This window comes from Musca domestica, unplaced genomic scaffold, assembly GCF_030504385.1.
Source record: "Musca domestica strain aabys unplaced genomic scaffold, Musca_domestica.polishedcontigs.V.1.1 22, whole genome shotgun sequence".
Classification (NCBI taxonomy): domain Eukaryota; kingdom Metazoa; phylum Arthropoda; class Insecta; order Diptera; family Muscidae; genus Musca; species Musca domestica.
The window spans coordinates 8,575,380-8,600,093 of NW_026712262.1; the positions used below are offsets into that span (position 1 = coordinate 8,575,380).

The following is a 24,714-nucleotide window of genomic DNA, read 5'->3' on the forward strand; positions in this document are numbered from 1 at the left end:
GACAAATGTACCCCCTCAGCCAATGTCCATTTATTTAAATATATTTTGACTTCTGTTTGGAGGTACCAGAAGGCGTCCCTTCTCTCATCTGATCTTGCACTGATAAAATATTAGGTCTTTCAAAGTTGGAACAAAATTTTACAATTCTTTTTCTTTTTATGAGCTAAATTATATTTCATTAAAACGTTGACCTTTAGTGTGGGAGGTACCAGAGGGAATGAACCCGTCACCGAACTCGATCTTCGTTTCGCAATCCGAATCATATTTGTTGTTAAATTTATTCACACAATAAATTCAGAGGATAAATGTATGATGTAGAAAAAGATGAGATGAGTTTAAATTTTCGTGTCTGCTGCTTTTTTTACCCATACACCATATGGCCACAGAGGGTATATATCATTTAATACGGCCAAAACGTGTCTCATCGAAATAACGGTTTTAGACCCTAGGTCTCATTGGACCAAATCCGTTTCAGGACATTTGGAGTCGATCTAGTGATGTCCGTCCGTTCGTCTGTCTGGCTGGTGCGCATGATAACTTTCGAAGGGAGTATCCGGTTTGATCCAAACTTGATACATCGTAATATTATTGTCAAACTTAGATCGAGTTCGGAGATGGGCAATATCGGTCCATTCCTTCTGGTAACTCCCCCACAAAATGTCAATATTTTCAAAGAAAATAATTTACTGCACAGAAAGAGAAAGGATACTCCGATTTTTTTCCAACTTTGCATATTCTAATATTTGTATCAATGCTAGGCCAGTTCCGAAAATGGACCATATCGGTCCACTCCATCAACTACCTCCCCCACAAAGGGTCAACATTTTGAATAATTACAACCCTTATAAAATTTGATGTAATAGTCCGATTGTCTTCAAATTCAATATATTCATGAAGCTCATAAAATGCGAAATTAACATCGGATTCCATTAAGACTTGGCACATTCTAATATTTCCATAAACATAAGATCTGTTATAAATATGGTAGAGATCGGACCATTCCTTCTGGTACCACTCCCACAAAGGTTTAAGATTTTTGAAAAACAAAGCGCTCAAAGAAAGCGAAATAAGCATCCGACTCTCTTCAAATTTTACACATTCAAATATTTTTGCTAACGTTAGAGAGATATCTGCCAACACCTTCTGGTACCTCACCTACAAAGGGTCACAATTTCCAACACTTATATATGTCATAACTTGCGACTCGTTGTAATATTTATATCAATCCTAGATCTGATACTAATTGTTCAATATAGGCCAACTGCTTCAGAACCTCCTCCATAAAGGGCCAACAGTTTAAATAATCATAACTCAAGGCTGGGGATATACATCTGCTGGCAAAATCGACTAATACTATTTTACTTGTTTAGTTACATGCTAGGCTGTGGGCATAGTAGCCGATGTTCGATACAAGATACAGATGTTTCTTTCTTACTGTGAAAAAAATCATCGTTTTAAGAAAGTACCAATAGTTAAAAGCGGTTTCAGGAAGTTATTGTTTAGTTTTTGCCGCCAATAATAATCCTTACCTTTAGCTCGTCTCCTCCCATCTTAAATTCGAATTCCTGGTAGAAACACATATCCCTTCGATCTTTACTTTTTACAATAATCCGACCCGTTTCAACTCTTAGATATTCCATCGAATCTCGTCGAACATTCGCCGAAAAGTATAATTCCTTTGGTCTATTTGGGTCCATACTCCGCACAATTTCTAAAAAAATCAAAACCAATAGAGGTCGATAAGAGTATCCAAGAGTACGGAGAATTTTACTGTATTTAGTATACCTATATGATAAAGGTATTTCAAATAATTCGCTATAGTAATATTTTCATACGCCCTTCACACAGAGTTGCAAAGTCCTAGTTTCTGTAGTCCAACAAAAAAAAACATACCAAACAATACCAGTAAAGAAAGACTTTATGATACACCACCCTCTACACATACTTAGTGGAGCTAAGTTGTAACAAATAACAATCAATTTATGTGAAATAGGTAAGATATATATGAAAGCTATGTCACAATCTGAACCGATCTCGATAAAATTTAGAAGAAGTACTTCTGAGTCGGTTCTGGGGGTTTAAATATCAAATCGGATGAAACAATATGTGGGATTTATAGAGTTATATAAGAACCGGTTCTAACCAAATTTTCAATACTTCTAGGCTTAAAAAAGTAGTCGAATGTTCCAACATCAGTTAAAATCACACGAAGATATTTATGGAAGCTACATCTAAATCGCTTCCGATTAACTACAATTTTTGTAGCGTTCATCCTTGGGCCGAACAAATGATCTGTCCAAAATGTCAGCGACGCAGAACATTTGGACGGTTAAGAAGTTGCGCTTTGGCTTCCGAAAGGGTTCGAGTGCAGACGTATATATATATTCTAGATCAGCGTTCAATTCTAAGACGATCTAGCGATGTCCGTCTGTCAGTCTGTTGTAATCACGCTATCTTTCGATCGAATTAAGATAGAGGGCTAAAACGTTGCATTCACGTATAGTTTGCCAGTAGGCAGGTTAAGTTCGTAAATGGGCCATGTCGGTCCACGTTTTCGTATAGCCCCTATACAACGGTACTTCCAGATAGTCGGTATTTTGATGATTTCAGCAACATTATTTACCGGAATCGTTTCAAATTTCGTATTGGAAGATCTTAATGGTAAGTGGGTCATATAGGTCCACGTTTTCATATAGCCCCCCTATGACGGTACCTCCCGATAGTCGGTATTTTCATGATTTTAGCGACATTATTTACCGGAATTGTACCAAATTTCGTATTTAAAGTTCGTAATGGATACTACAGCATATGACAAAAAGGTTGACGTCTTCGTATAGTCCCCCAATTAAGTGGTAATTTTCATATATTTTTTTTCTTTTTGAAAGTTTTCAATTTCCTTGCATATGGCGGAGGGTATTAAAAGTTCGAACTTAGCTGCTTTTTTACTTTTTATTCATTTGTTTGACCATCATACAGTGTAAACAAGTAAAAAACAAGTTAAAAAGCAGTAAAATCGGCCGGGACGAACTTTGAATACCCTCCACCATTTGGAACAAATTTGGAAATTTTCAAAAAATAGAATCCGTTAAAAATTCTTTTAAAATCTTAAAAATACCGAATGTAGCCGTTATATTGGGGTCTCTACGACGTGAACCTACATAGGCTTTGTTTGTCATAAGCCATTAGCATATTCAAATTCCAAACTTGAAATAAACTGTGAATAATGTAGCTAAAATCATCAAAATAAAACGTGACCAACATGGCCCATTTACGAACATGTGTGCAAAATTGTACCCTTTTATCTCAATTCATTCGAAAGATAGCGTGATTACAACAGACAGACAGACATCGCTAAATCGACTTAGAATTTTAAGCTGATCAAGAATATATATATACTTTGTTGGATCTGACATGAGTATTTCGAGGAGGAGGAGTTACTAGCGGAATGGCAAAGTCAATATACCCTTAATAGTATGGTGGAGGGTATAAACAAAACAATATTAAGAATAACAACTCTTAATGTACCAGTCATCATTTCGCACAGCAAACGTTTCCAAACGTTTCCCGGCGATTCGTTCGCAAATGATACAGCTCGACAACTCACAGCCGAAGTACATTAAGTCAATCTCGTATTGTTTGTGTACTTCTGGCATTGAAATGTTTGTAGTTTTGTTTCGATTGAAAAAATTTTAAAAGTTTGTGTCTTCGTGAGAGGGGTATCGTTAATCGTTTCGTTTGTTTTCGTTAGCTGTATATGAGGGCTATACCAAATCATAAATCTTTAATCTCATAAATTTTGCAGTCGAAATATGGCTACGAGTAAAATCTTAGTCATTTAAATTGATCCGCTCAACAACACAAAGTGATTTTTCGATAAGATAGAAATGAAATAACAAACTTGATACAATCCCTGCTATATATTGGAAGGTATAACAAGCCTCCCTTATCTTATGTTTATGTTATCTATTGTTTTATTTATACCTCTGAAAAACGCAAAATATAGCAATTTTAAACAGTTCGTTTATTCTATATCCCTATTCAGTTTTGGAGTGAATGTCAAAGGAGCAATGAATTCATACTTACTTAATAAATTATCTTTACGGCTCTTCCCAAAGATTTCCTTTATACTTAACATTTTATAATTCTTTTTAATCCGCAGCAGCATATCCGCACGATTTTCAAAATGAATGCAATCGAAAATCGGAACGGTGTATTCATCATCTGCAAAGAGAGTCAATTGCATCATCTTCCCATCTTTGTTGAAGTATGGCGAGAACCTCAGATGTTTCACCCTTTTGTAGAACACTGTTTTCTGGAGATTTGGAAATCGTTCCTCGTATTCTTTTTCGTTGAGATGTAGCTTGGATACCCACGATGGAATGGTGTTCAAATATTTTTCATTCATAATTTCCGATGCATTGTCGATTGATGTTCCCGCTTCATTTTCTCCCGGAAGAAGGTGCTCCCAATCGTCCGTATTTTGTAAGTTCCAACGTATTTCTCCCACTCGAACGTATACCTGTTTGTTCACATAGTATTGCTTCTGATTCCATGCACTATTAATCAGTGTGTAATCCATGCAACTGCTACTTAGAAAGAAGCCAGTAGAGGGCTCAACAAAGTCCACCTCAATAGTACGGTCCGTACCATCTTCGACATCATTCTGTTCAATCGATTGATCCTTTGCCCCACTCCTAAACAGGGCCACCCATGCATGTGGTTTACGGTAGAGAAATCTGTCTGCGTCACGTTGTTTCAGTTCCTACAAGAATATATACTTTATGTTAAATTTAAGGCAAATTCACGCCGACACCTTTTACTAAAATACGTCATTTATTTAATAAGGACTGATCAATTAATTGTTGTAGAGCGTATCCTATAACGATACTTAATGATTTTTATACCCTACACACATAGTGGTAAGGGTATTATGTCTCTGTGCATTTGTTTGTAACATGGAGAAGGAAACGAGATAGACCCAGAGTTCACCAAATGTACCAAATGGCTAATATCAGTCCAAATGGCGTGAATTTTGCTACATCCGACCGAATTCAGCCTACAAGCATGTGCTTCAAGTTTGGAGAAAATCGGTTCAGATATTGGTATAGCTGCCATATATATGGTGTTTAAGTCCCGATTTGGTGTTTAAGTCCCTCATATTCGTAATATGCATTCGTCAACAATGATATTTGGTACAAGATATCTTATCTCATATCTCAGAAACACTTTTGCCAAATTTCATCGAGAACGACTACGATTTGGATATAGCTCTCATATATATCCTTAATCCTATTTCAGGTTTATTGTGCAAATAATGTCTAATATCTGCCAAAATGGGGTGAATTTCGGAACGTACGTTTCCATTTTGTGGAACTCGGCTCCTATATATTTTTTTTACCCTTCACCTTGGAAAGGAGAGTATATTAACTTTGTCATTCCGTTTGTAACATCCTTAAATATACATATTCATAATCAGCATAAAATTCTAAGTCGATTTAACGATGTCCGTCTGTCTGTCCGTCTGTTGAAATCACGATACAGCCCACATTATTTGACGTAGAGCGCCAAAATTTAGCAGAGCAATTTGTGTTTGTCTAGGATGGTTGGTATTGAAAATGAGATATATAGCCCCCATATAACGGTACCTTCCGATATTCGGTATTTTAATTTTTTCCCACAATTTTTCACGGATTTGTCTAAAAATTGGTATTTTTTGTCATAATGGGTTCCAGCTTCGGTGGCGAAACATTGTATGTATGGGTTCATGATTTGGTATAGCCCGATTACTCCCGATATTCGGTATTTTGATGGTTTTTGCCACATTTTTTCACTGATTTGTCTAAAAATTGGTATTTGTGGGTCATAATGGGTCCTGGTCCGTGTGGCGAAACATTGTATGTATAGGCCCACGTTTTGATATAGTCCCCATATAACGGTACCTGCCAATATTCGGTATTTTGATGATTTTTGACACATTTTTTCAAGAATTTCTCTGAAAATTGGTAGTTGTAGATCATAATGGGTCCCAGTTCGTGTGGCGAGTCATTGTAATTATAGGTCCACGTTTTGGTATAGCCCCCATATAACGGTACCTCCCGATATTCGGTAATTTGATGATTTTTGCCACATTTCTTCACGGATTTGCCTGAAAATTGGTATTTGTAGGTCATAATGGGTTCTAGCTCCTTTGGCCAAACATTGCATGTGTAGGTCTACGATTTGGTATAGCCCCCATATAACGGTACCTCCCGATATTCGGCATTTTAATGGTTTTTGCCACATTTCTTCTAATGTTTCCTTTACCCTAAGGTGGAGGGTATTAAAAGTTTGGCCCGGTATTTTGATTATTTTAACTACATTATTCACCGATTTTTTAAGTTTCGCATTTGAATGTTGTAATGACTTATCATCGTTTAGTCCCTAATACAACAGCTGCATTCGGTATTTTTAAGAATTTAGAAGAATTTTTAACGGATTTTGTTGTTTTTGAGAATTGCCAAATTCGTTCCATATGGTGGAGGGTATTCAAAGTTCGGCCCGGCCAAACTTATAGCTTTTTTGCTTGTTATGTTTTGGGGCAATTGTTGGTTTCTCTTCATATGGAGTTTGACCCCAAAATACTATTCAGAAATGCTTAAAAGAGTGAAAATTATCTATACTTGGCGTTTTTTTGTAGTCCATACATTTGTTTTGGGTTGATTCAGCATATTAGTTTTAGAGAGATTTTGTTTTGGTGTCACAAGTCGCATAGCCATAGTGGTCCAATTTTGATATTTTTCTTTTCATGAAGACATTATACGGTACCTCATAATTTTCAGAAAATATGCCACTTGTCTTTAGCAAACAGCTATGGAATAATTATTACTATGTTATTACTATGGATGGCAAACTTACTTCCGACAATTTTTCTCGTTCTCTTTTATACCCTACACCACATAAGGGTAAGGGTATTATGTCTTTGTGCATTTGTTTGTAACATGGAGAAGGAAGCGAGATAGACCCATGGTTACTTTAGAGAATCTTTATAGAATCACTTTCTGAGTCAATTTATTCATGTCAGTCCGTCCGTCCGTCGGTCCATATATGCTTGTGAACAAAATGCAGATCGCATTTATTATCCGGCCAAACTTATAGCTTTTTTGCTTGTTATGTTTTGGGGCAATTGTTGGTTTCTCTTCATATGGAGTTTGACCCCAAAATACTATTCAGAAATGCTTAAAAGAGTGAAAATTATCTATACTTGGCGTTTTTTTGTAGTCCATACATTTGTTTTGGGTTGATTCAGCATATTAGTTTTAGAGAGATTTTGTTTTGGTGTCACAAGTCGCATAGCCATAGTGGTCCAATTTTGATATTTTTCTTTTCATGAAGACATTATACGGTACCTCATAATTTTCAGAAAATATGCCACTCGTCTTTAGCAAACAGCTATGGAATAATTATTACTATGTTATTACTATGGATGGCAAACTTACTTCCGACAATTTTTCTCGTTCTCTTTTTATACCCTACACCACATAAGGGTAAGGGTATTATGTCTTTGTGCATTTGTTTGTAACATGGAGAAGGAAGCGAGATAGACCCATGGTTACTTTAGAGAATCTTCATAGAATCACTTTCTGAGTCAATTTATGCATGTCAGTCCGTCCGTCCGTCGGTCCATATATGCTTGTGAACAAAATGCAGATCGCATTTATTATCCGATTGATATGAAACATTCCAAACAATATTTGTTTGGACCAAGGACGTACCCTATAGAAATTGGTAATAATCGGATAAAATTTAGATAAAGAAGCTTCCACATATATTCAACCAATTTCGCGTTAATTGAGCATCAAATAGCCAATATAAGAGCAAATGACCTGAATTTTGGCACATCCAACCGAATTCCTTTTAGAAGCAAGTTCATCAAATTACGAAAATCGGTTCAGATAAAGCTATAACTCCTATATATATGTTTCTTCCGATTTGGGGTTAAAGTCCCTCCCATTCGTAATATACATTCGACAACATTTGGTTCCATATATCTTATAAAGCTCGGAAATATCTTTGCTAAATTTTTATCGAGATCGGCTAAGATTTGGATGTGTCTCCCAAAAACTGTTGATACGATTTCATGCTTATTGCGCAAATAATGGCCTAAATGTGGTGAATTTCGGTTTTGTGGAACTATATATATATATATATGGTGTGTGTGCAAACCATAACTGATCTGAAGCCAAATGTTGATAGGTGGTCTACTCTACAAGAGCTCTACTAAATATGCATAGTGGTGTAGGGTATCACATAGTCGGCCCCGACTTTTGACTTTTCCTTATTTATTTATTTTTTTTTTTGTCTTTACCTTTTCTATCATATTTGTTCCTATTTTTGCGTAAAAACAAAAATACAATAAAGAAATTGCCAGTACCCCTATCCTACCAGCGGAGACTTGTCACAAGTAAACTTGCCTACAATAAATTCGGACTAATTTTTAAATAATTAGAAAATTATAGATTATATTCCAATACAAAACAATGCCATTACCCATTTGGTAAATGAGGTGACCACTTTAATTCCTTTGTTTTGGAACTCAACCATTATTTTATAATAATTTAAAAATGAATTCCAACAACATCTCATCGCCAAAATTAATATTTACAAATCCTTTATATGCACACACATCAGAGATTGAAACCTGTTTTCTTTGCAGTGAAATTTTACAAAGTAAATTGCAGAAAATGCAGAGGTGGATATGCTTATTTGAAATCACGTTACCTTCTTAATTTTGCCACGAATTACTCAAGACAAGTGGTATATTTTTGTAACATGAGAAACTAAGTCGAAAAGAAATTATTGTTTTGTAACATGAGAAATTGACCCTACTTTGAAGAGTCAAAAATTTGAATAATCATAACGGAAGTCGAATTATTGGCTAGGGATATGCAACTGTCGACAACACCGACTGATTCTTTTTGACTTGCTTAATTCCTCTTTCATAATCGGTGTTTTCTCCTGTAATTATTTGTATGTACGCATTGTTGTGTTCAAATTATTTCTTTATGTTTTTATTATTAATGTCATTATGCAGCTCCAAAGCCGCAATGTTGATTGAAAATCCCAAGTCCATATGTAAAAGATGCAGTTACTACTTGAAATCCGGATATCCTTCCAAATTTCTATAGAAATTATGGGGTTCTGCTCCCCTTTGAAAAAAATCAAAAATTAGGTTGATTCTCCACCAAGCTGATATTACATTGTTACCGTCTCAATGGCACTCAATCACTTGCAGGCAGTAAAGTTAATTATTTTTATAGATCAATAGTTAGATCCTTTTTCCTTTCCCCGATTTTTCTCAGTGTTTCGAAAAAAATCGTATAAGCGTGCGAAAGGACCTATGTTTTTATGACTTATTTTTTTTTTTAATTTATAGTGAAATATTGACTGAACTTCAAAACATTTTAGAGGGTTGGGGCTATTATATTTTTGGCAGCAGCATTTACACACATACGTACCTCCTCTTCACGCTTTAATGCTTCCTGGCGTTGTTTTTCATTCTCCTTCTCTTTGACAATTTCAGCCATATTCGTTTCCAGATGACTCTGTAAATCAGGCATTCCACCAAGACAAAATTGGGTTTCGCTCAAAGGCTTGTCTTGCACATGTTCGTCGTTCTCAAATTTGTAAATGTCGCCGGGAAATGGTACAAGACGTTGATCATTTTCAACGACATCCGTCCGCGCTATTCCCGAAACGACCAAAGCGTTGAAACCAGCTCCGATAAGCATACTGCATAGCAAGGTAGCCATTTCAAAGCTATTGCCCCGACGTTTGCATAGCAATGTTGCTGGTGATATTAATCGATTCGGCTGCAACGGTAGCAATCAAAAGATAATGTCTTTAGTTATTGCTACAGTTTATCACGAACGCTCAAAATAATTATAAAAGTAGTAAAAACATTTCGGCCGGAGCAAACATAAATTATCGTAAACACAGTTGGCTAAAAATACCTAAAATTTGTAAAGTAATTTGCCAATACTCTTACAAAACTGAAACTGAAAGTTGAAAATGCATTCAAACTGGCTCAGTGGTGCTATTACAAAACATCGACCTACATTGAGCATTTTGGGAGAATATCGTTTCTATACTTTAAAATTTCAAATTAGATACACTTCGGCTTAAAAATACATAAAATCTGCCAGTGCCCTGGTTTAAAACATTTGTCAAAGGTTAGGTCATTAACATACCCAAATTGTCGAGGCGCTGCCTATTGCGGCTGCAATTCTCAAAACGTCAGATGTCAGGATGTACCGGAAAATGATGGCTACAGCTATTACAGGATGAGATGAAAAAACTGCAACCAATTTCAGACTGCTGTCCTTTCTAAGACACTCGTCCGACAGCTGTTAAAATTATTCCATTGATAGCTCTTTATATTGTTTACAAGCGTACAAAAGCATTTTGGTGAGAATTTTCCAGAAAAAAAGTTATTCGTGATGGAATTCAAGCGTGAATATGTGATATCTTTACATGTGTCTGGAAAACCACAAGTGGCTGTTGTTATAGCACTCCAGCATTTAAATGTGAATAAATCTTTTGTGTCACTTACCATCGCTCGTTACCGTGGTACTGGTAGTGTAGCCCGACGTCAAGAAAGTGGACGGAAGAAAACAGCAACATCAGCAGAAATGGTTCGAAAAGTAAAAAAGCGACTTGATCGAAACCCCCGTCGCAGTGGCCGAAAAATGGCTCGTGAGCTGAATATATCGCAATTTTGCATTCGGCAAATAATAAAAAATGAGCTCGGGGTAAAGCCATTGAAATTCTTAAAAGTGCAAGAACTTACACCGCAACAGAATGAAAATAGACTCAAGAGCTAAAGAGATGCTTCGCTTGACCGAAAGTGTTGAACTGCCGAATATGGTTTACTCCGATGAGAAAACATTCGTTGTCCAGGTGTTTGTAAACAAACAAAATGATCGTGTTTACTTGTCAAAGAGATCAGCTGAAAATGTGCACCTTCGGTTGACCACCAGAACTCAAGCGCCGGCCATGGTGATGGTGTTGGCCGCCATAACAGCCGATGGTCGCTCTTCGCTCGTATTAATCGACAGTGGCAGACCTTAGACATTCCAACAGGACTCAGCACCATTACACTCAGCACGCGCCACCCAAGAATGGTTACAAAATGAGGTTTCTCGCTTCATTTCCAGCGCAAAATGGCCACCAAAACCTCCGGATACCAATCCGTTGGGTTATTATGTCCGGAGTATTTTGGAGAGCAAGGTTGGCACTTAAAAGTACCAAAGTGTCGATCACCTCAGGCAAGCGCTTCGCCGGGAATGAGCCAAAATACCGCAGAGCACCATTTTGAAGGCCATAATTCGTGCCAAAGATGACCAATTCGAATAAATTTTAACTTATTCTAAAATTTGATGCTATTTCCGGCTTTTTTCATTCAATAAAATTTAAAAATAAATGTAAAAATTATGACTTTGTTGCAGTCTTTTTTCTCACCCTGTAGTGTCCTCTAAGAACTAAAAACGCCAATTCACAACTTACTTGGTGGGATTATGCATCTTCCAACCACTACTGGCTAATTTCGCTAAAAACATGGTTGTATGGGAAACTATACTTAGCCTAGAACATATAGACTATTTTAAATTCCAACAAGTTAAAAATTAGCAGTTGGTATTGCGACAGTTGTATACCCTCAGCTTTGAACTATGGTTGTCCATATTGTGGACAATATTGTCCATTTCGTATCTGACCAAAGTCTGATATTGTCTGAAAGTCTGACATATATAAAAGTCAGATTTGGAATATATCGTCTGATACATATATTTTTACTAAATGTTGAAATATGTTTGAGGTACCATACATAGGACCGTAGTATTATACTTCATCTAATATTGATAAAAATATTGGTATGTGCAAAATTTAGAGAAAATTGAGCATTTATTTCCAATTTTTTGCGAATGATTGTAATCAAAATTATAACCTTTAGTGGGGGAGATACGAGAAGGGCTTGGTCGGTAGATTCTGTATTAACATCAGATCTCTGGACGATAGAGTTATTTAGATATACCATGTTTAGAAAAAAAGTGGTGGAGTTTTGATAAGAGATATTAATATTGAAAATCGTGACCGTTTGCGGGATGTACCTTGGTATAAGATGTGCCAAATTTAGAGACAATCGGATACTTATTTGGCATTTTATGAGAGTTATAATTGTTAGTCAAAATTTTAACAAGAAGGAGTAGTCCCATATATTTCATCTTCATACCAGATATTGTGATGGTAAAATATTGAGATGAGCAAAACTTGAAGACAGTCGAACCCTTATTTCACAGTTTATAAAAGCTATAATTATTCAAAATGTTCACCCTTTGTGAGGAGGTATCTTATTTAATATGCCGATACTGTCCATTTTCGCACCTGACTTAGCACTGAAACGAATATTGAGATTTGCAGAGTTTTAAAAAAAATGGATGATCCTTCCTGGTTTTATTAGGCAAATTATTTTCTTTGAAAATTTTGACCTTTTGTGGGGGAAGTAGTGGACCGCTTTTGCCCATCTCTGAACTCGATCTAAGTTTTATAATTATATTACGATGTACCATGTTCGTGCGATAAACGTAGTACATGCGCACCAACCAGCCAGACAGACAAATGTCCTGGAATGGATTTGGTCCAAAGAGACCTAGGGTCGAACACCGTTATTTTGATGAGGGATATTTTGGTCGTATCAAATTATAAATACCATCTGTAGCCATATGGCTGAGGGTATAAAAATCGTAGAAGCCACACTATTTTAAATAATGTGGTTGTATCTTGAGTTTAGCACCTGGGCGAACATCGATAAATCGACATAAAATTGTATAGTATAGCATAGTATAGTATAGAATAGTAAAAAAAGGTGTTGGGGTTCTGATAGCAGTCCACCACTCGATTCCTTCGGAAGCTGTCGATATTTTTGTCGACTTGTTTGTGCAAAATTAACATTCTTTGGTAATACAATATATATAACTTGCTCATATATTACACCCAATTCAGGGGCTGAAGTTTACTTAAATCACCCTGATTTTATTGAAAAAGTGTCCTCTTTGCTTACAGATAACTCTACTTTGATTTGCATGTGATTTTAATCTTCCTAATGTTTCTTGGGTCTTGGGCGATAATAAACTAGATTATGTACCCTCCACTTACCTAGTTGTACTCGACGCTTTTTGGGATAACATTTATGAACTTTGTTTATACCAAGTAAATTTTATACTCAATGGTAAGGAACGACTCCTAGATTTAATTTTCTCATCTTCCCTAAATATTTCGCTTTGTAGAAGTCCTCCATTTGTAATTCCTGAGGATACATATCATCCAACGCTCCTTTTAAACCTTGAATTAAGGAACACTCTGTCCAATATTACTGTTATTAAAACTTTATCTAGTAGGCAAAATTTTGCGAAGGCCAATATACCGCTACTACGCTCTCTCTTATCAGGTTCTATGTGGTGCATCAAAGGCGACATTGATTCACGTGTTTCTAAATTTTATGAACAGCTCAATTTAGCTCTAGCTAGCTCCGTACCAATGGCAAAACCATTAGTTGACCAAGGCCCTGCTTGGTTTACACCTACACTAAGACGTCTACGCAATAATAAAAATAGACTTTTAAAAAATTTCAAAAAATCTAACACTGCCGTAAATTATTCAAAATTTTCCATGGAAAGAATAGATATAATTCGGAAAACTCCAAATGTTATTCTCAGCATTTAGCCCAAATGCGGCAGAATTTATTAAACAATCCTAAGAATTTCTTTAAATTAGTAAACTCCAAAAGGAGAGCTCAGAAATTTTCCTCCAGCATGAAACTTGGTAGTAAAGAGTCTTCAGCCAACTTGGAAATTGCAAATTTATTTGCTGACTTTTTTCAGTCTTCCTATACCCAGGCATATCTATAGACCCTTCCGAAATTCATACCACTACATTAAATCAATTCCCCTGCATTATCTTAACCGAAGACGAAGTCTTAAAGGGTTTAAAGACATTACGCTCCTCATTTTCTCCTGGATTTGACGGTGTACTAACCCATATTTAACAAGTAAAAAAGCTGTAAGTTCGGCCGGGCCGAACTTTTAATACCCTCCACCATTTGGTACAAATTTGCCAATTTCCAAAAAATAAAACCCGTTAAAAATTCTGTTAAAATCTTAAAAATACCGAATGCTTATACGACGACGTGGGCCTGCATAGGCAACTTTTGTCATAAATTATTACAATATTTAAATGCGAAACTTGAAGAAAAATCTGTTTATAATGTAGCTAAAATCGTCAAAATACCGAATATGGGGGGTACCGTTATATGGGGGCTATACGAAGACGTGGACCTGCACAGACAATTTTCTGGCATGGGCTGAAGTATCCATTACGAACTTCACATGCGAAATTTGAAATAATTCCGGTGAATAATGTCGCTAAAATCATCAAAATACCGAATATCGGGGGGTACCGTTATATGGGGGCTATATGAAGACGTGGACCTACATGGCTCATTTTTTGACTTTGGATGAAGTATCCATTACGAACTTCAAATATCAAATTTGAAACGATTCCGGTGAATAATGTCGCCAAAATCATCAAAATACCGAATATCGCGAGGTATCGTTATATGGGGGCTATACGAAGACGTGGACCTGCACAGACAATTTTCTGTCTTGGGCTGTAGTATCCATTACGAACTTCAAATGCCAAATTTGAAATAATTCCGGTGAATAATGTCGCTAAAATCATCAAAATACCGAATATCGGGAGGTACCGTTATATGGGGGCTATACGAAGACGTGGACCTGCACAGACAATTTTCTGTCTTGGGCTGTAGTATCCATTACGAACTTCAAATACCAAATTTGAAACGATTCCGGTGAATAATGTCGCTAAAATCATAAAAATACCGAATATCGCGAGGTATCGTTATATGGGGGCTATACGAAGACGTGGACCTACATGGCTCATTTTTGACTTTGGATGAAGTATCCATTACGAACTTCAAATACCAAATTTGAAAAATTTCCGGTGAATAATGTCGCTAAAATCATCAAAATACCGAATATCGGGAGGTACCGTTATATGGGGGCTATATGATAACTTGGACCTACATGGCCCATTTACGAACTTAACCTGCCTACTGGGAAAATATACATGTGTGCAAAATTTTAGCCTTCTATCTCAATTTGTTCGAAAGATGGCGTGATTACAACAGACAGACAGACGGACATGGCTAAATCGTCTTAGAATTTTACGCTGATCAAGAATATATATACTTTATTGGGTCTGACTTGAGTATTTCGAGGAGTTACAAACGGAATGACAAAATTAATATACCCTCCATAGTATGGTGGAGGGTATAAAAATCTTGTGCTAGAGAATTATACTTACCTTTGACTAAAATATTTAATTACTCCTTGAAAATAGGTTATTTTGCAAGCTTCTGGAGATCGAGTTTCGTTATTCCACTTCATAAATCAGGCAATTGACGTTTCATAGGTAAATATAGATGTATTGCTAAGTTAAGCGCCATTCCTAAACTTTTTGAACTCACACGTCGGATGTCAAATTTTATAAAAAGCACCTTTTCAGCATGGTTTTTGAAAGGCAGATCTACTACTTCTAATCTTATAGAATTCGTGCGCCATGTTCACAACGGATTTGTAAATAATCAACAAACTCACGCTATTTATACAGACTTCTGTAAAGCCTTTGCATAGCTTTGTTATATAAACTCGATGATTTGGGTTTTCCGACTGCTCTATTAAGCTGGATTTCATCATACTTGAAGGGTCGTACCCAAAAAGTTATTTTCAATGATTCGTATTCCAAAAATATTGTTGTTTCTTCTGGCGTACCGCAGGGTAGTCTTTTTGGGTCCTTTACTTTTTGTTCTGTACCTTAATGATCTCCCTGATCACATTCGATTCTCTAAAATACTAATGTATGCTGGTGATGTGAAGCTATACATGCATACAAATTCCCTTGACGATTCGACTTTCTTACAGTACGATTTACATTCCCTTGTGAACTGGTGCAATGCCAACGGAATGTCCCTTAATCTTAAGAAATGCAAAAAATGTTCCTTCTATAGATCGCAGCCAATACATTCTAACTACTTTATCGGTTCATACAAATTAGAAAATGTTGATTCCTTTTTTGACCTCGGTGTTATCTTAGATCCTAAACTACGTTTTCATTTACATACTCATGTGTTTATAAAGCCAAGTCTTTATTAGGTTTCATAAAACGCTGGTGTAAAGAATTTGATGATCCATATGTCACCAAAAGATTGTTTGTAAGCTTAGTTCGCCCAGTATTAGAATACGGATGTATTCTGTGGAGTCCTTTTTATAAATGCTATTCAGATAAAATCGAATCAGTTCATCCCTACGTATGGGAAGGTCGCCCTCTCGGTCGGCAGGGGTGGCAGTGAGAGGAGTGGGGACGAACAAAAAAAATAGTGTAGTATAGTATAGTTTATTTTTTTAAGTTTTTATATTCTAGAAAGTTGTTATTTTAGGTACGTTTTTAATTTTATTTTTTCCTTGAATGAATGGGCATTTTGATCTAAGAAGAAGAAAATGATTAAGAATTGAAATGTTTAAAGCTTTCTAAGATTCAGGATCGTTTCGGGGAATCTCACATAATCTAGGACGTCATTTATTGAGATCCTTGGGGTCTTAAGAACTCAACGCCGAAGTTTAGATAGACCTAGTTTTTAAAGTACAGCTTGTGTTCTGATTTTAAGGCTCCACTGTTTTGAATTAAACTATAGATATTTCACAATAATAGAGCATTTCACACATTTTTAAGAAATGTTAGACATAATTGGAACTACATTTCGAGAGTTTCTACCATTCACAATCATTGCAATTGTAATTCCAGAATTTCCTTTGTAATTGGAACTATTCCGTTTATTATTCCAATAAAATTTATAAATTCCAACCCGGCTTTACTACGCAAATAACTTGTACGCAAGTTTGCGTATTTGTATAACCATTTTTATTATACCCTCCACCTTTCTATGGAGGGTATGATAGCTTTGTCATTCCGTTTCTAATTCCTCGAAATATTCAGAATAGACCCTACAAAGTATACATATTTTGGATCGGCGTAAAATTCTAAGACGATCTAGCAATGTCCGTCTGTCTGTTGTAATCACGCTATCTTTCGAATGAATTGAGATAGAAGGCAAATATGTTGAATACATGCATAGCTTACCATTAGGCAGGTTAAGTTCGTAAATGGGTCATGTCGGTCCACGTTTTCATATAGCCCTCATATAACGGTACCTCCCGATATTCGGTATTTTCCTAATTGTAGCGACATTATTTACCGGAGTTATTTCAAATTTCATATTTAAAGTTCGTAAAGGGCACTACAACCTATGGCAAAAAAATCGTATGCAAGTCCACGTCTTCGTATAACCCTCATATGACGGTACCTCCCGATATTCGATATTTTAATGATTTTAGCGACATTATTCACTGGAACTGTTTCAAATTTCGTATTTGAAGTTCGTAATGGATACTACAGCATATTACAAAAAATTTCGTAAGCAGGTCCACGTCTTCATATGGTCCCCATATAACGGTTTTCAATTAATTGGTAGTTTTCGGATTTTTTTTTTTTTTTTTTTGAAAATTTTCAAGTTTTTTTTTTCGAATGGTGTATTAAATGTTCGGCCCGGCCGAACTTAACTTCCTTTTTAATTGTTATTATTATTATTATTATTATTATTTTTTTTTGGAAACGAGATACACTTAAAGTAACTTTTGTTGATCTGCATAGAATCCCATTCCATGTATTTTCGTACACAAAGTATAGGTCGCATTTTTCCGACCTAGATAAACTTTTGAACAAATCATTTGTTTGTCCCAAGGAAGAAACGTATTGAAATTAGTGATAATCGGTCCAAATTAAGATATAACTCCAACATATAATTGAAAATTAGCCCAAATAGGATGGAACTTGGCCAGATACAACTCGGAGATGCCTTAGCCATTTTTTTTTCGAGATTGTTCCTGATTTTGTACACAGAACTCACATATATCTGCAACCGCCGTTTATTGTGATATCAACATTAGATATTGGATATTGGCACATTTGGCTGAATTTAGCGTATAAGCACGTACTTCGAAAATGGTGAAAATTAGTTCAGATATAGCTATAGGTCTCATATATATGTTGCAACCGCTTTGATATTTAAGCCGCCCAAACCCCTTATATTCACTTCCTTACAAAAATCATAATGTAGCTCCAATATATATTCAGCTTCGATTTTATGTTCATTGTGTACAAATGTGTAATATATGCCACAATAAGATGGATTTTGCACTGTTGACCGGATTTAGCCTCATCAACTTTGGTGAAAATCGGTTTAGATATTGCTATATATCCGATATACATGCTGCGCCCGTCGTTTTTATAAAAACAACGGTATCGGTGCGGGGCGATATCCTGAACAAAAATGCCAACATTGTTCTGGAAGTCGAAAAAAATTAGAATATGCCTATGATCAACTTCACATAAATTCGCGATTAAACCGTTTATTAGTTACATGAAGCTCTACTAATTATAAATAGAGGTGAATAGTCGTCCCCAGCCAACTTTTATCCTTTCTCTACAGGCTTAACAGTGTTAAATATATGGTTTTCTTGTGTTAATTAGTTTTTGTTTCCCTTACATAATTGATTTATCTAATTCTTCAGTGAATTGTGATTTTTGCTCTTTTTTTTTTTTTTTGTTAATTTTGTTTTAATGTTAATTTTTTAATAAGATTTTTAAGATTAAGGATGTTATGAATAGTTTAGAGTAGTCATGTATGGAGTTCTTGGAGCCGTCAATCAATTGTTAATTTGTTTTAGTGTTTAATTTTAAGTAAGTCGTTTCGGATTAAGGATTTTATAATTAATTTAGAGTAGTCACGTATAGAAGTTTTTGGAACCGTCCATGTAAAGTTTTTGGAACCGTCCAAATAAATAAAAAAATAAATAAGGCAAAAATATATAAATGTTTTAGCAACTGCCCGGCTGGGATTATAACCTACGTCCTCGCCATCCAGCGGAGAGTATTCCTGGCGTCCTAGCGTTCTAATCTACAACACACTGGTAAAAGTTCCGAACTGAAATACAAACGCAATTGAAGTTTGGAAAAAAACTTACATTATACGCTGAGCACGAAACAAGTAGAAAAGCAGTAAGTTCGGCCGGGCCGAACATTGAATGCCCTCCACCATTTGAAACGAATTTGGAAATTTTCAAAAAATAAAATCCGTTAAAAACTCTTTTAAAATCTTAACAAGTAAAAAAGCTGTAAGTTCGGCCTTGCCGAACTTTTAATACCCTCCACCATTTGGTACAAATTTGGCAATTTCCAAAAAAAAATAAAATCCGTTAAAAATTCTGCTAAAATAATAAAAATACCGAATGCCTATACAACGACGTGGACCTGCACAGACAATTTTCTGGCATGGGCTGAAGTATCCATTACGAACTTCACACGCAAAATTTGAAACAATCCCGGTAAATAATGTCGCTAAAATCATCAAAATACCAAATATCGGGGGTACGGTATATGGGGGCTATACGAAGACGTTTTCTTTTTAATGCTGCAGTATCTATTACGAACTTCAAATACCAAATTTGAAACGATTCCGGTAAATAATGTCGCTAAAATCATCAAAATACCGAATATCGGGAGGTACCTTCTATCTCTATTTGTTCGAAAGATAACGTGATTACAACAGACAGACAGACGGACATGGCTAAATCGTCTTAGAATTTTACGCTGATCAAGAATATATGTATTTTGTTGGGTCTGGAATGAGTATTTCGAGGAGTTACAAACGGAATGACAAAATTAATATACCCTCCATAGTATGGTGGAGGGTATAAAAATAATATTGGGAGGTACTGCTATATGGGGCCTATACGAAAACATCAGACAATTTTCTGTCATAGGCTGCAGAATCCATTACGAACTTCAAATACCAAATTTAAAACAATTCCGGAGAATAATGTCGCTAAAATCATCAAAATACCGAATATAGGGAGGTACCGTTATATGGGGACTATACCAAACTTGAACCTACATGGACCATTTACGAACTTAACCTGCCTACTGGCAAAATAAACATGCGTGCAAAATCTTAGCTGTCTATCTCAATTCCTTCGAAAGATAGCGTGATTACAACAGACAGACAGACCTACGGACGTCGCTAAATCGACTTAGAATTTTTCGTTGATCAAGAATATATATACTTTGTTGGGTCTGACATGACTATTTCGAGGAGTTACAAACGGAATGACAAAGTTAATATGCTATGGTGGAGGGTATACAAATTATTCACATTACTTCGCGTTTGTGTTTATGTAATGATGTACGCATAAATGGAATTTTCCCAAATTGGTCTTCGTCTACCCACAAAAATAGTATCTAATATGCCTGGTGAGCCGCTTGACCAACAGTGAAACGAGTCGAATACTGGTTGTCCAGCGTTGGACCTCGCAAAGTTTTCAATACCATAGTATTATGAAAGTATAGTAAATTTGTTATTGAAGTCATAGACAAATGAAGATATAGACAACGAAAAGTTAGTTTTGTCTTTTTATCCAGGTGGCTCTCTTCATGTTTTGCATAGTCAACATGCTGATTTACGCGTTCAACCCACTCGACTCCGAAAATACATTTTATCGTTTTTCAAGAATTTCACTTGGTTATTCCGGAATTTTTTGATGTCATCACATAATTTTCACATTTCTTTTATTATGGAACAATTTCCAACTGACAAACATCCTACAGTTTTTGTTATTTTTAACGTTTTAGAATTAAACTCCAGAAACGATATAGACGACATCTGCTGATTCGATTTTTTTCGAAGATAAGCGGTGAGAGCATTTCGTTGCCTATATTTTCATTTGTCTATGTTGAAGTCTTTCTAAAATTATTTTCTCTTATACCATATCTCCAATTGTAGTAAAAGATATCTAAGCTAAATTCCGACAGTTTTTCATAGTATAGCATATTATGTTAAAAAGAATTATCCATATAATCGACACAGGTCATAAAGTTCGCATACCAAAATCGGGTCTTAAAATTGCCTTCATGAACTTCACAAAAACAAATTTAATGTTTTTTTTGGTTTAAATGACTTTCTCACTTTGTTTACAACGTTTACTTTAAAGCCAAATGCAATTTTGAGGAATGAACATAACTACTGTTGATAGTGCACAAAACTCTCAGAGTAAAATGTAAAACAAACATAATTCTACGAATATTAAAGGATATCTTAAGTTTATGAATGCCGTCCGATTTCATGTTGTCGTTAAACACAATTACAAGTCAATTAAATAAAATTATTCAGCTGTACAGCGTTCGCTTGGATTCACTGTATAGCCAAACCACAAATGTTGTGCAACAGATTCTTGAATGTGTGTGATGCAACAAAAAACTACAGAAACACGTACTCTCTGCATACTTACAAATCTTATGTTATCGTCGAAAGGTTCATATATAACATAGTCAGCCACAAAGCTTGCAATTCCTGCCGCATTTCTTAGCGATTTATACAGAAATGAAGTGGGACGAAGAGTCGTACAAACGAATTTCTACATGGAAAATCGTAAGCGTATGAGATGAGAAAACAGATTTTCATAAATGTGATCAGCTTACCTGGATATTACACTCATTGGGCAAAGCGAGAACCAAAGGTCGAGTTTTTAAATTAGATGTAAAAAATTGATGCCGAAAATTCTCCGCGTACAAAAGCAATAATCGCTCTTTCGGCGACAAAATGTAATAAGACAAGGGATAACACAGTCGAGAATGGCAGTGGTCGGAAAATGCTTCAGGAAATGATATATCAATTCGGCCTATATCGCTGTGGGTGTCTGAACTTACAATATCCATTTCCTCCTCTGAGGAGCCCTCCGTTTCTACGGCTTGTCCTTCTACAGTGACCACTTCATCAGTTTCGTAATGCTTAGCTTCCAACTCTCTGATTTGATCATCGTGTTTATGGGGATCAATTTGAATTTTCGCTTTCGAGGTGTAATCTCTTTTTCTTTTCATTTCAAAACGTCGATGTTCCAAATAAGTTCACACAATGTCAAACAAACCGTTGCTAAGTAATATACCAATATGTGGGGGAATGTTTGTGTAACTATTGAAACTTTATTACTATAGGTGTAAAAGAATTCAAGACAGAATATTCAGAGTTAATACACAGTTTGGCCACCTCAAGGCCAACTGTAGTAAAACAAGTAAAAAAGTAGTTAAGTTCGGTCGGGCAAAACATAAATATGTATAGAAAATTATTTGCCAAAGAAGGTGGCAGCGAACTCCATATTCCAACTTTTTCGAAATGCCGAATATCGGAAGGTAACGTCACATGCGATTTATATTTGGGTTTATATATGTTTTCTGACAACCTACAGCAAATTCGATTACAAATATGATTAAAACCCTAGAAATACCTTAAATCGGGCGGTACCGTTATTATTCGACGTAGACCATAAACAGTCGGTTAAAATTAAAATACTGCCCATATTATTTACAAGAAGTTTGAAATTTAGCACAAATTTTGCATTGTATCTAGGATTGTTGGTATTCAAAATATAACTATACCCCCCAATATTCGGTATTTCGATTATTTTAGCCACATTTCCTCCCTCAATTGTCACAATTTTGTGGTTAAGATTTTGAAATGGTATTTATCTCCTGGGTTTTTGTCCATATTGGTCAACGGATTCTATACAACGGTACCGATCGATATTCGACATTTTTTATGATTAGCCACATTTTTCCACGGAATTGTTTGATGTATGGTATTTACCACTCGCATTAGGTAACATTTTTTATAGTAGTTTCCCGTTTTGTTGTTGCGCCCATGTAACGGTTCTACCCACTTTCTGGTATTTTAAAAGCTTTAGCTGTATTCTCCAATCGATCTAACTGGTTTTGAATGGTTTTTTGCTTGACAATATTGCATCTTTTAAATGTCAAATCTTTGGAATACATGAATTCTGCACAAATATAAAACAAATATTCATTTTTGGACACAAATAACATTTTCATCGTTAAAATGAAAATTTTGTGAAATATTTTTTGTGTGTTTCCTTCTTCTTTATGGATTCCTCACAGAAAAACTTTTAACAGCTCGAGAAGACAAAGGCCTTAATTCGCCTTCTACGTAACCGTAATTAATTGACATTGCTTAACTAAGACTTTTGCGTTGCTTTATCTTCAATTCGTTCTCTTGCCCTCGTTGTTGGAACCTCAATAAACGGAAAGACATTCATTGTTTTCCTTTGTTTTTGTTACTAATTTGTAGTTTTTGTTTATTTTTGTTCAGATAATTTTTTAATTGGATGATACTCAATTATTATACCCTTTGCTGCTCTGTGGGAAGTGTTTATGTCCATTTTATCAATAATCATCAAATATCTGAGATATAACTAATTATATATACGAGCGTCAATATTCTTCAATGTTATCTAACGATATCATGCAACATATCGATTGAAATTTGAATTCCCGTCCTAAATGGATCAATGGATAAAAAGTTATAGAACACACGCAATTCTTTGTAAAGGAGTCACCAGTGGTAACTCACCACATATCAGCGTAAGATCAAGAGTGGTTTGAAGCATTTATGTCAAACTCCAAGTACCTCCTTGAGTTTTAAAGATATCAACATAAAAATTTGATTGAAAGATAAAGTAAGATTCGTAGAAACAATTTAAATTGTTTGAGTAAATGAGCGATATGATACCACACACCACTACGAGAATATTGTACGGCTATACGTTACAAAATATTGTTTAGATTGGAAATGTATGTAATGTTAATGAAATCATTTGTAATCGGTAGTGAGTGCATATTATAGCTTTAGAGCGGATTGAATATTAAATCGGATGGATGTAACATATGGAAACTGTATCTCAATCTTATTCGATTTCAGTAAATTTGATGGAAGTATGTTGATCTGATTATAACTAACTTCAATAGGATTCGTCCTTGGATCAACAAACGGTCTGTGCAAATTTCTATCTCAAGTAAATTTTGCGGACATGCATAAATGTGAAAAAATCAATCGATTCAATTCATCAATTAAATTTTAATTTTTGAGTTTTTTATTCCTAATAATATGCCAATTAAAAAAGGGATGCGAATTTAGGCTTTTTTTGGGAGGAATCCAGCGAAGTGGTCTTGATTCAGCAGCAGTTTCGGAAATTTTACATTGCAATGTTTATTTATGAGAACTAATTATATTTCCAAACTTTTTTAGAATCAGAAATTACTATTAAGAGCAATAACCATATTTTTTGTATATTTTGCATACATTGTGTACTTTTTGCATATCTTTCACATATTTTGCATATGCATTATATATTTATATTTGGTCATATCAGATTTTTAGTTGGAGCATTTAAAAGTATGCAGAAATCCGATGCATACATATCAATTTTCACAATAGTTTATTAGTCTATCTATATCCTTCTGTTTGCGATTTATGTACCAGCATATGTCTCATATCTGGAGCCGACAGAAGTAATCGCATAAGTCTAGTTTGAGGAATATAGGGGATTATTATTGGGAGGTACAGTTATATGGGGGTTATACGAAAACATGGACCTGTATACGCAATTTCTTGTCATAGGCTGTAATGTCTCTAGAATAATTAAA

At 35.4% G+C, this 24,714-nt stretch overlaps 1 protein-coding gene across 1 annotated transcript; it reads right to left on the reverse strand.

Annotated features, from left to right (window-relative positions):
• Positions 1–1,499: 1,499 nt before the first annotated feature.
• On the reverse strand, positions 1,500–22,390 carry LOC131802672 (coiled-coil domain-containing protein lobo-like). The gene is made up of 5 exons (XM_059123073.1): positions 21,700–22,390; positions 21,510–21,635; positions 9,495–9,848; positions 4,084–4,762; positions 1,500–1,711 (listed from the first exon to the last, which is right to left on the reverse strand). The coding sequence occupies exons 1-5, from the start codon at positions 22,096–22,098 to the stop codon at positions 1,500–1,502; spliced, it is 1,770 nt and encodes a 589-aa protein (XP_058979056.1). The 5' UTR covers positions 22,099–22,390.
• Between the last annotated feature and the right edge of the window lie 2,324 nt (positions 22,391–24,714).

Coding starts and splice junctions, on each gene's coding strand:
- LOC131802672 (XM_059123073.1), bottom strand. CDS start 22,098: ATGAAAAGAAAAAGAGATTACACCTCGAAAGCGAAAATTCAAATTGAT. Junction 21,636..21,699: donor CCAATGAGTGTAATATCCAG/GTAAGCTGATCA, acceptor TTTTCCATGTAG/AAATTCGTTTGTACGACTCT. Junction 1,712..4,083: donor CCGTAAAGATAATTTATTAA/GTAAGTATGAAT, acceptor TGATTTTTTTAG/AAATTGTGCGGAGTATGGAC.